The sequence below is a fragment of the Erpetoichthys calabaricus genome, chromosome 13, assembly GCF_900747795.2.
Source record: "Erpetoichthys calabaricus chromosome 13, fErpCal1.3, whole genome shotgun sequence".
In the NCBI taxonomy this organism is placed as follows: Eukaryota; Metazoa; Chordata; class Cladistia; order Polypteriformes; family Polypteridae; genus Erpetoichthys; species Erpetoichthys calabaricus.
Window position 1 is genome coordinate 140,475,321 of NC_041406.2, and position 13,459 is coordinate 140,488,779.

Sequence of the window (13,459 nt, forward strand, 5' to 3'; positions counted from 1 at the left end):
CACATGTTTCGCCCTAATTCTGGGCTCATCAGGCGTACACACTCACTGCACTCCCTATCGGGAATTGAACCTTGGACGTCAGCGCTAGAGGCGAAGCCCCTAACGTTGCGCCATGGCGTGTGGTTCGTTCATTTGACAGCATGTAGATCGGGGTAATTACATTCATGGCATTTGTAGTCTGAATCACAATCTGATTGTATGGATGGTTACCTACCAGGTAACGCTTGTGGTTGGTCAGCAAGTCGGCTAACATCCGCCACGGTGCCCTCTTTCAGTTGCGAGAAGCAGATCATAGAATGGTTGAAAATTGTTTTATTGTCAAATAATGCAAAGAGTACGCGACACGTGTTTCGCCCTAATTCTGGGCTCATCAGGCATACACACTCACTGCACTCCCTCTCGGGAATCGAACCTCGGATGTCATATATATATATCAGGTTAGGTTGGGGAGCAGACACTGCTATAGTGTGTTGCCACACCCACCACATGACAAGACAGCTCAGGATCCTGGTTGGCAACCCCTGAGGTAGACACGCAGTCCAGTCCCACCCACCCATCTATCTGCAGCAGCCAGGTGTCATGTGGGCGTCCCCTTGGCCTGGTGCAGCCGCTTGGGGTTCTCAACAATGAGGGTCCTGCAAGAAGGATCACCCTTGGAGGAATTGTGCCACATGGCTGTAGTGCTGTGACTGATGGTAATACAGTAATCCCTCCTCCATCGCGGGGGTTGCGTTCCAGAGCCACCCGCGAAATACGAAAATCCGCGAAGTTGAAACCATATGTTTATATGGTTATTTTTATATTGTCATGCTTGGGTCACAGATTTGCGCAGAAACACAGGAGGTTGTAGAGAGACAGGAACGTTATTCAAACACTGCAAACAAACATTTGTCTCTTTTTCAAAAGTTTAAACTGTGCTCCATGACAAGACGAGATGACAGTTCCGTCTCACAATTAAAAGAATGCAAACATATCTTCCTCTTCAAAGGAGTGCACGTCAGGAGCAGATCATGTCAGAGAGAGATTGAGAAAAGCAAACAAATCAATAGGGCTGTTTAGCTTTTAAGTATGTGAAGCACCACGGCACAAAGCTGTTGAAGGCGGCAGCTCACACCCCCTCCGTCAGGAGCAGAGAGAGAGAGAGAAAGAGAGAGACAGAGTTTGTTTTTCAATCAAAAATCAATACGTGCCCTTTGAGCTTTTAAGTATGCGAAGCATCGTGCAGCATGTCGTTTCAGGAAGCAGCTGCACAAAAGATAGCAACGTGAAGATAATCTTTCAGCATTTTTAGACGAGCGTCTGTATCGTCTAGGTGTGCGAACAGCCCCCCTGCTCAATCCCCCTAGGTCAGGATCAGAGAAAGTCAGCGCAAGAGAGAGAGAGAGAGAAAAGTAAGTTGGGTAGCTTCTCAGCCATCTGCCAATAGCGTCCCTTGTATGAAATCAACTGGGCAAACCAACTGAGGAAGCATGTACCAGAAATTAAAAGATCCATTGTCCTCAGAAATCCGCGAACCAGCAAAAAATCCGCGATATATATTTTAATATGCTTACATATAAAATCTGCGATGGAGTGAAGCTGCGAAAGGTGAAGCGCTATATAGCGAGGGATCACTGTACAGGTAATGTGCCTCATTTGAGACTCCATTTCTAATATATACACTGTATAAATATGTATACTTGGGTCTGAGTCGCAATCTGATTTTTTGGGTGGTTGCCTACCTACCCAATAAGGGTAGAAACAGACAAAGAGTATTATTAGATATATATAAACACACATTGTGAACAGGAGGGGGCGCTCTCAGCATATTCCCAAACCCAGGTGGACCACAAGTTTTGAATTTGTGTAAATAAATATTGTGAACAGAGAGGGACATTGTTGTAAGCAGGACTCCCATGTGCTCTTAAAGAAGTCGCTTACTGCCACCTGCTGGTGCGGGGACTATTAAGTCGAGTACTTAAAAGACGTCCTTGAGGATTTTTCCTGTGCCCCCTGTGCCATGACGTGTTGCTGACTCTAGTGGACCTCCCAGTTTGATATGCCAAAGATGGTCTCAGAGGATGATGTGAAATATTAAATGATACTTGAAATCAAAGAGAGCACTTGCAGGAGTTTTTTCTGCTGGAGCTGCCACAAATGTCAAGTGAGAGCTGCTCGTTGTTTCCTTAATTGCTGACCTGGAGCTCCATCTTCATGACACACTCAGTGCGCAGGGAGACGTGGGCACCAGCCTGCGTGGGTATCCCTGACAATCTGTGAACATCCCGTCCACTTCTTCTTCTTCTGGATGAGCCTCATAGTTCATGAGGGTGAGGGTGGCTGCCGACTCAATTGGATTGCAGGCGATTATGTTCTTTTTTTCTGCATGTGCTTTACTGACCTTTAACAAGTCCACGCCGAGTGCTTGATGACCTTCTGGGATTTTTTGACGTGCACTTTGCTGCCCTTTCAAAAATTGATTGAGCCATCCAGTGGCAGGCCACAGTGATTTTTTTTTTTTTGTTATGTTCATTAACACCATTAAAGGGTTTTTCTGTTAATTTTTAAAAATGACATGTAAAATGAGTGAGAGTGAGGGAGTGAAATGGACAGACCCTCATAGCCTGGACCCCTTTAGGCTGTCTTTTTGAGCAGCAATTTCTGTGTTTTCCACCCCCAGTATTCAGACTGATGCCCAGGTGGCACCTCCACTTGAGCCCACCATATGGGGGCTGATCTCGCTTGTGTTATGTAAAAGGAAGGCAAAGCCACAGCATGTCAAGTCTTATCCCCCGTCTACTTTTAGAGATGTCTCGTATGCAGCTTCATGTAACCAAACATTTTGAGACCCACCTAATGTAATGGAAGGTCACGCCTAGTGCTGTCACCCTGCGACCCTTCAACTCGTTTAAGCTGATTTGACCATGTTACTGTGTGTGGCCCCTCTGATGATTGATTTTCTGGCGAGGGGACTTCACATTCACCCTGGTGCTATAAATCAGCCCTTTGGACGGTTGCGCTCGTTCTCTGAAAATCCCCAAACCAGGAGCGTCTTTTAGGTTGCCACAAGAAACCTGAGATGGCCTCGAGGATGTGACATTGATGACTTCCTTCCCACATCAGGCGAAAGGAGACACGTGTAGCCCACCTCCTCCCGGAAGTGTTCTTGACTTGTTTATACCCTTTGAGTGAAAAATGAGACGTGAGCCTGGGGTGGGTGACGGGTGGAGAGGGCATAGGCATGTGAGGAGCTGGCACTTAATAAATCAGACATCGCTGAGACCAGAGTAACCATTCACCCATTTAGGTTTTTTGAGGGGGTGGGGGGGATCAGTTGGTGTAAAACAGGACCCTGTCCTGGGTGGGTTGCCTGACAAACCTGAGGCAGCAGCACCTGACTGTTTATGACACGTCGGTAACCATTGGGAGCTCTTAGACCACGTGATCCGGGGAGAACATGTTGATATCTAACGTCATGGTGGCCATTTTCTACGTTTCTTCTGAAGTTCATACTTTCTTTTTTCTTCCTTTTTGTGTGTGTGTTTTTCTATATATATATAATATATATAATTTATACATATATATATGCACACACACACACACACACAGAACGCCTTCACAGAGTATGCAGACCCCTTCACTTTTTCCACATCTTAAGTTGCCCCCTTGTACTAAAATCAGTTCAGTTCATTTTTTCCCTCATCAAGCAACACTCAATACCCCAGAATGACAAAATGAAAACAGAATTATAGAAGTTATTGCAAATTTATTAAAAGTAATAATAAGATAGAAATGAAAGATACCATCTTTAGAGTGACAGATGTACTGTACATGTTAAAGGTGCTAAATATAAAACAGGTATGTGAAAGGCAAAAAAACAAACAAACAGTGAAAGGCTTTGTACAAAATAGAAAAGGCACCATATAGTAGATAGACAGATGTGACAGGCACTATATCCAATAAATGAGTTCAAATCCCTGACACAGATTTGTTGAAGTTAAAGCTGTGAATATCAAATGGATGGTTAAAGCAGGTTGCTGCTTACATAAAAAAGTAAAATCCAATATCTAACACAAACATTGACTGATACAAAGATACCAGTAGTTGTGTAATGAGGACAGATTGCTAATATTACGGGAACGTGTCAGCATATGTTCTCTACATCATGTAAGACAAGTCCACAAAAACACTCAGGCTCAGTAGGACCTGAAAATGGACGTCCCAGGCAGCAGCAGCAGCACCTGCTAAGCATGTCGAGACTTTGGAAAAGAATTCTTCAGTTTAATTTTACAGAAAAATGTAAACCGTTCAACACGAGGGCTAAAAGGATGTCACTCTGCAGTGGGGACGAATGAGAAAAATACTTTGACAGAACTGCAGTTTTCATCAGTAGAGATGTTTTTTAAGGAATTGTTAAAGATTAGAATCTGAAGCTGTGTAAAATAAATACGTAGAAATCACAGGTGCTGTACTAGAGACACAGGCATGGAAGGTGCCATACAGTCGAAAGATACGGAGATGTGAACCACACTCTATAACAGATAAATGTGAAAGGCACTATATGGTAGACTTGAATACTTCATGAAACACTAAATAAAACTAATAGGAATGAATGGTGCTATATGATAGATAGATGAATATGAAACACTATTAAATAGATGGAAATGAAAAGAATTGTATTAGTAAGATAGTCATTAAAGGTGCTATATGATAGATAGATAGATAGATAGATAGATAGATGGAGATGAACCACACTATGATAGATAAATGTGAAAGGCGCTATATGGTGGACTCGTACTACATGAAACACTAAATAAAATCAATAAATAGAAATGAAAAGTGTTATATCATAGATATATACCTTATGAAACACAATATTAAATAGATTGAAAGGAATGTTATTGTAATAGTAAGATAGTCATGAAAGGTGCTATATGATAGATAGATAGATGGATATGAACCACACTATATGATAGATAGATGTGAAAGGCACTACATGATCGACTCATATGACGTGCACTGTGTAAAAGAGAGAGATGGAAATGAAAGGCACTGTATTAGAGAGAGATACATGAATGGTGCTGTACAATAGATGAGTAGAAAGACGGAGCGAGAGGTAGGAAGCACACTGTATGATTGATATGAGGGGCATTCAATAATTTATCTTCATCAGTAGGAAAGAAAAGAGTTTTCAAAGAATGTTTGTTTTATTTTTCAATCCAGTCCCCTGATAGCGCCATACACTTCATCCATTTTTCCTGCAACGACTTTAACCCCTTTGAAAAAAAAATCTTCTGCTTGACTTTCAAACCGGAACATTGCAGCTGCCTTGACGTCTTCATCACTTGAAAACTCTGCCGTCCACGGAGAGATTTCTTCAAAACTCGCGACAGGAAATGATCTGAGGGAGAGCCAGGTCAGGACTGTAGGGCGGATGGTTCAGCTGCTGGAACCCACCTTCTTGGATGGCAGCCTGTGATGGACGTGACATGTGAACTGGGGGGCGGGTTGGCGTGAAGAAGCTCACTTGATGCACACAAGGACTCTCCTGATCTCCTCTCTTGAAATGTTAGACTCGCACTGAGCCACAACTGTGTAGGAGTGACCTTGAGTCCTGTCACAACATCCCCAGACTTGTTTCTTCATGCCTGCTGCTGTCTTTCATACTCGGGTAGATAAATTATTGAACACCCCTCGTAGATGTGAAAGGTGCTATATGATAGATATATACTGCATGAAACATTATATAATTTGACTAGACGGAAACGTGAGGTACTGTATTACAGAGATATATGAAAGGCACTATACAACAGAGAGAGATATGAAACACACTATGATAGTTCTGGAGCCGCCGAGAGTGGCAGCCTTTTCAGCAGCTCCGTGTATGACTGTATGTGTATGTGTACTTTTCTACTTTTATTTTTCTATTTTTATTTATTGATCACTCCTATCACTTTATTTTATGTGGATTCGTTCCCTGGACACACTTACTTTTACAACGTGGGCATGGATTTTTTTTATATATGTGAATTTCCCCTTGGGATTAATAAAGTATCTATCTATCTATCTATCTATCTATCTATGAAAGGCACTATATGATAAACTCGCATATACTGATTTTTTTATACTTAAACACAGAAATGAAAGGCGCTGTATTAGAGAGATATACATGAAGTGCTATACAATAGATTGGTAAATTCAAATTTGTTAAACGTAACTTTTTTCAGAGAAGTTCCTGGTGGATATTTAAAATCTCTCTTGATGTCTGAAGGTAAAGTTTATGGCTGCAGCCGACCTTGATGATAGTGGATCATCGTGGCACTTTGCCCATGTAATTCTGCCGTCAGTGTAATGTTAAATCAGCTGGACCTGCAGATGGCCGTGAGGTTGTTTTTAATATTCACGAAGTGTAACGGAGGTCTCGGATTGGCTGGCATCCCAGCTGGGATGGGTTTCCTTACCCAGGTGGGAGACCCTCATAATGGACAGTTCAAGTGGATGGACGGTGTTCCTTTTCCCAGTTGGGGGGCAGAGGAAGCCTGCGTGCCTTCTAGGGCCAGGTGTCTCCCAAAAAGGGGTGGTGGGGGGGCTGTCATTTTCACACTGTCAGGTCCCAATGGGCAGCCCTGTTGGGGTCCTTTTACCACTCAGTGTTGTTTGCACCCATGTCTGAATTGCTCAGCATTTGGATACAATTGAGTGAGCAAACTCTACAGAAAAGAGTAAATAGAAAATAAAACCGCAAAAGGCATTCATAAATAAATATATTGAAATATTTACATATCTTAAAACGCTTGTAGGTCAGATGGCTAAACATTATGACCAGTTAAGAGTGAGAGTGACACGCGGAATAAAAACTTATAGGTCTGGGGGTCTCCCAGGGCTTTTCTTTAAAAAGCCCACTGCACTTTGGAAAAGTAGATGCAGATGATGTGTGGGTGTATGCAAGAATACGTTCAAACAAGAAAAGCTCTTCCATGCTTATGCAGCGAGACGTGTGGCCGCTCTGCGAGTTTCTTCATACTTGTCCTGTTTCTTAAGCCCGATGACTCAGTGGCTCTCAGTCACTTGTACCTCAGCCTGCTTTCTACTTTTATTCCCCTGTCAGAATGTTGCTCATGGTATTTGGTTATCCCATGCAGGATGAATTGCCATCTGTGAAATTGTTTTTATGTAAACTTTACCTAAAAACAATCGATGTTTCCAGAAATATTTAATTAACACTTCAAATGGTGGAGGATTTAATGGCATTTCAAGAAGATTTGTCAGAATGTAGCTCATGAGTGCCATCTAGTGCCCAGAAAGGTTATTTCTGTTTATCTTGATAAAAGGGGAATTGCAGAGGAACTGCTGTGATGTGTTTATCTCTCCTCAGGTCTTTTGCAGGTATTTTTTGGGCAGTGTGCTCTGTAACTGTCAAGGTGTTCAGCTCCTGTTAATTAGTACAGTTGGTAATGGTGCACTTGCTTTAGTAAGCAGATTCAGACTCTATTCGGAGTTGTCCATTTTTATGCCTCGATTTTTTCTGGAGCCTGTCCTAGCAGGATGACACTGCAGTTGTGACCCACTGGGCTGGCTACTTTGAGCAGTTGTTCAGAGCTGTTCCTCCGGCTAGGACTGGATATCTCTGGGTCCACGGTTCTTGAGGCTGATCCTCCAATTAGCTGTAAACCCCCCAGTCTCACTGAGATGGCACAGGTGGTGAACCAGCAGAGGGGGGTGGGGGGTGGGGGTTGGAGTAAAAATCATGAAATGAGAATAAAATATTTACTCTCTTACCGATTGGAGTATTCCCGTTAAACTGAGGTCCACTATGCTCGATGAGTATTTATAAGAGACTAAATAAATGATCAAATCGTTTTAATTGACATTCTTACCAATTAAAAAAACTTTTTTAAAAAAATGACTCCTCCAAATAACAGGAAAAATCACATGAACACTAAAGTGGTATGCAATGGGTCGTCATCACTCGACCTTCAGCTAACTAAATCACCTAAATACAAACATTGGAGTTATGAATAGATCATTTTCTTTTAATAATTTGTTCCTGTGAAAGAAAGTTTACTCAATCAAAAATAAAAAGCACGACTTTCTTCATATTAAAAACCATGACTTTCTTGATATTTTAGTTTATAATTTAAAAACAGAATAAGAATCTGAAAATCTAACAACATCACAGTAAAGATCAATAAATTCTGAAAAGAATGATACCAAACATATATATGTCGGTTTTAAAATAAGCCGATTTAAAGCGTGACATAAAAAGGTCACATAAAATCGTTGCACTTTTAGGCTTAGGATTTCACATACAGAGAGTAGACGTCATGTTTCTCTGACACGTCATGTTGTTTTTCTTGGGTGATTCAGTTTTGTGGATATTTGGCCGTATGACTGTGTTTTTCAGCTCCTCTTTGTACATTTTTGTATTTTTTTTTAATGAGGATTTTGGATTCTTCTGGTTTTGGCCTTCACCCTGTAGGTGTTAAATGACCACACTTTAATAATCAATCAAGTCAGTCACGACAACAGGTAGGGTGATTGGTAATGGAGGTGCGACCTCTCATATATTTGCTTGTTAACTGTGTTTCAATTTTTGGATTTTGTACTTTAGTTACAAGGTTTTGATTATCTATTTGTGTTCTTTTTGGTCTTTTCTTTGCTTTGAATTTTGTATTTTGAGTAGAGAAATATGATTGGTGTTGTCACATACATGCGATTATGAGTCAACTAATAAATAGTCATTCCATGCCTGACCAGGGGGTGGCGAGGTACACTAATTGTCTCTCTCAATCCCTTACAGACCATTCTCGGGAAATCCTGCCCGGTTCCGGCACTGCCTATGATGTCACTTCCGGTTTCGACCCTGATGACATCACTTTCTCCACTTGTCTTTAAAAGCCGCCATCTTAAGGCAGCAGTTCAGTTCTGTTTTGGACTCACATGAGTAAAGAACTCTTGAAAATGGACCTCTTTGCAGCCAGGATATAATATACGGGTGGCTGCCCCAAACCTTTTCACGTCTCATTGTGCTTTTGTGACAGTGTATACTGAATTCCTTATTCAAAAAAAATATTAATTCAATGAAATGAATGAATTAAAATGTCTATAATTTGTATGGGCAGGTTTGGCCATCCCTGCTTGTTTATTCACCACACAGTTAATCGATCAAACCGGTCAAGTGGGGTAATCGATAATGAAGGTGTGACATTTCATATTCTGCTTCTTTTTTTTTTTGTTTCCTTTGAAGCTGTCCACTGTCCACTGAGTCAGAATGGCGTTGAACACGTAGAATGCACCGAAGATATCACGCTGCATCCCAGGGCCGAGTCGGCGGAGAGTCCGGCAGGAAAAGAGACAAACAACGAGAGAATTCCAGAATCTAAAGCAAGCCCTAAGCAACTGAACTCAGAGGGGGAAACCACAAGGGTAAGCATTTGTGTTGAAACGAGGCTATACTTAGAATAATCTATATACACACACACACACACGTCTATGATCTCTCTTTTTTAATAACAGAGTACAACATCACAAAGTGCTTAACAAACAAAAATGAGACAAAGTAAAATTTTTGATTTATAGGAGAAATAGACACGGGGAAAACATTCAGACTCTTTAATGGGACTTGAGCCCAGGTCCCTGGAGGTGTGAGACCATTGTGTCTTTCAATATGGCCCATCCTACCAGTTCTAAACTAAACCGTCAACGTGAGGAAGCTGCCACGTCTACAGACAAAGTCAGCAATCAACAGCTTTGAGTTTGAGGTGTGCACCGCCGTCAATCACCGTGCCATTTACAATTCAGCGTCTTTATCCATTTATGAAATTTTGACAAATCCCGAAGTTCATATTTAACAGCCGTCTCAACGTTAAGAACCACTGACAGCTTTTAGAAGGCGGCATCATTTATGAGTCACAAAGCGAGGAGATTAAAGGTCGGATTTTGCTTAAAAGTGCCTGCAGATCTAATGGATCTAATTTTACCCGACTCTGTTCCATCTCTCTGAGCATGACAAACTGGTGCTGGAGGCCATTTGCAAATCCGTACGTCATGATGGAAACAAAAATAATCAAACCTGCTTGAGAACACAGCTCGGGTGTCGGGCTATTATTAGAGCTGCCGTACCTTACAATATCCGCGGCTGTTTATGACAAAAGCACTGCGGTGACATGCAGGACTCTGCGGTCGCTTCTTCATTTCAGCAGCGCCAGGCAATCGAAACTCTTTAATACTTTTCTAAAATGGGATTTTTGAAGTTGCTTGTTTTCTACTGATGAGTCATATTATAAAAAGTGCAGGTGGAACAAAGTTTTAACTCAACAGATAGACCCAGTGAAGAAGCTGCACTGAGTGTTTGTTACAATTAAGATAGGTAAGAGAAGGCACCATATGGTACTGAAAGATAGATAGATAGACAGATATGAAAGGCACTATAATGTAGAGAGAGAGATAGATATGAAAGACACAATATAAGTGATAGATATGAAAACATATGTATAGGTACAGTATATATAGGCAGAAGTATGTGAAAGGCATTGATGTTTGTGAACAGCACTATATGATAGATATACATAGATATGAAACACACTATATGATAGATAGATAGATATGAAAGACACTATATAAGTGATAGGTATGAAAACATTATATATGTATAGGTATATATAGACAGATGTATGTGAAAGGCATTGATGTTTGTGAACAGCACTATATGATAGATAGATACATAGATATGAAAGGCACTATATGATAGATAGATATGAAAGACACTATATAAGTGATAGATATGAAAACATTATATATGTATAGGTATAGACAGATGTATGTGAAAGGCATTGATGTTTGTGAACAGCACTATATGATAGATACATAGATATATGAAAGGCAGTATATGATAGATAGATAGATATGGAAGGTATTTTATAATAGAACTATATAATATATATGGTTTTTTGTTTGGCTGGTGAGAAAATGGAAGAACAGAAATGGATTGTTTGGTTTTATGTTGTATGTTTTTTTTTTTTTTTTTTTTTATATACAGTGGAACCTCTGTTCACGACCATAATTCGTTCCAAAACTCTGGTCGTGAACCAAAGCAATTTCCCCTATAGGAGTGTATGTAAATACAATTAATCCGTTCCAGACCATATGAACTGTATGTAAATATATATTTTTTTTAAGTTTTTAAGCACAAATATAGTTAATTAAACCATAGAATGCACAGCGTAATAGTAAACTAATTGTAAAAACATTGAATAACACTGAGAAAACCTTGAACAACAGAGAAAACTAACACTGCAATAGTTCGAGCTATAGCACTACCAACCGCTGGCTAAAAACACTTTTTTTTAGTGAGTTTTAAGCACAGGGAAAAAAATGAACATTTGAAAAAATCTGTAATTTAATAAACCACCAAGAAAAGTAACATTGCAACAATGCACGCTACGAACCAATCGGTATAAACAGAAGTGAAAACAAAATCAAGCCCAGTGCATTCTTTAACTGCCTTCCTACCTTATGCGTCCAGCTCTCTCTCTTGCGCTGCCTGTGTGTGTGTGGGCGGCTCTCTCGCTCTCTCTCTTGCTCGCTACACAGGAAATGCACAGGGAGAGACTGAACATGTACCAACCGAAAGGGAAACTGGCTTGTTCGTATACCGAGTGTGTGGTCGTGAACCGAGGCAAAAGTTTGGCGAACTTTTTGGTCGTAAACCGATTTGTACGTGTACCGAGACGTTCGTGAACCAAGGTTCCACTGTATACAGTTCTTCCTGTCTCCCTTTGAAGACATTTTGACATTTAAGGCCTTTGCCCCACTTTTGGGTTTTTTCAAGCCATAAGCCTGCCTCTTTAGTTCGAGGCCAGGCTGCCTCAAATGGCGAAACCTGCTCTGTTGGGCATTTGTCACCTTTTTTTTTGTGATCAACTTTTTATTGATCAAAACAAATTGACAGGAATAAACGGACTTAACATACAAAGTAACCCAACCCACCCACTCCCATCCTCTATTTTTTATTTAAACTATAAGTACAGGCAGGATCCACAACAAGAAGGAAAGACGGATGATGTAGAATCCGCTAAGTTGGGCTCCTTTCTCTGATCTGAGTATAAAGGCAGAAGGAGGAGCCAGCAGCAATAATGTCAGGGTGGCTCCGCCTCCTGGGGGGGCTGTACCTATAAAGTACAAGGAATGAATGAACATATAATGAGACGCTACATAAATATTATATAATAATCTACCATAAGTGAAAATTCATAAAAATACTGTATGAAAAATATCAAGAATTACAAAAACAAAAAATTCGTACAAGCCAGAGACAAAACTCTGGATGTAACACAACCAATATTGGAAATATAATACTGTAATAAACCAGTCCAAGACCTGAAACCAAAATTTTCATTCAAAGAAAGTAGTGGAGGAGTTGAAAAACCATAATAACTTTATGCAACCACAGGCCAAAAAATAAAATAAAAGTTGAAGACAATAAGAGAATTAATTCTGTGCCAACCTGGATTTATTTCCATTTTGTTATGTGTAACAACATCAATATACTGTCTATTTAATTGTGCACTTTGTGGGTAGAACCCCCCCAGTAGGCGGGGCCACCCTGACATCGGTGCTGCTGGCTCCTCCCTCTGCCTTTTATAAGGAGCTGAGAGGAAAGCATTCAGTGGCGGCTTGTTGAAGTTTGATGCCATCTAATGGTAAGTACCGTTCTTCTGGTTTGGATTTCCTAGCCTTGTTGGTTGGATTATCCTCTTGAATTGTGTTTTGGGACATGGCTACCTAGGATTGCCTTTTTGGGGCCTTCCTTGAAATGGGTTTCTATGGCCAAGCCTAGGATCACTATACATCAGCTGGAGTGGTGCAAAGCACACCGCCATTGGACTTGGCAGAAGTGGAAACATGGAGTGATGAATCATGCTTCACTATCTGGCATGTCTGATGGACCAGTATGGGTTTGGTGCATTGTGCCTGCTCTAAGGTTTGGTGGAGGAGAGATAATAACAGGGCTTGGTTCAGTTCCTTGGTTCCAGTGAAGGGTACTGTAAATACTCCAGCATACCAAGACATCTGAGATAATTGTGGCTGTACCCCAGTTCACAGAGCAAGGTCCATAAAGACATGGCGGAAGTCGAGTGACCTGCACAAAGCCTTGACTTCAACCCTTTTGGACACCTTTGGGATGAATCAGAGCACCTATTGTGAGCCCGGCAGTCTCGTCTAGCATCAGTTTCCGACTTCACAAATGTTGTTTTGACTGAAAGGCCACAAATTACCACAGATACACTCCATAATCCTGTGGGGAAAAAGAGTGATGGCTGTTACTTGACTCCATATTAATGCCCATAAGGTTTGGTGTTAGACGTCCAACAAACTGACATAGGTGTGATGGTCAGGTGTCCACAAACATTTGGCCATATAGTGTAGCAGAGGTTTAGCCTTCTCCTGTGTAGTAATTGTTCAGCTGTGGTCCGTTCAA

The 13,459-nt window shown here is 41.0% G+C and overlaps 1 protein-coding gene across 3 annotated transcripts in view; it reads left to right on the forward strand.

The window, feature by feature from the left end:
* samd12 (sterile alpha motif domain containing 12) overlaps positions 1-13,459 on the forward strand; it is a 170,341-nt gene that overhangs the window by 41,463 nt on the left and 115,419 nt on the right. For all 3 annotated transcript variants that reach the window (XM_028817550.2, XM_051935999.1, XM_051936000.1), the window contains exon 2: positions 9,227-9,405. In XM_028817550.2, coding sequence (XP_028673383.1) covers positions 9,227-9,405 — 179 coding nt within the window. The remainder of the gene's footprint in view (positions 1-9,226; positions 9,406-13,459) is intronic.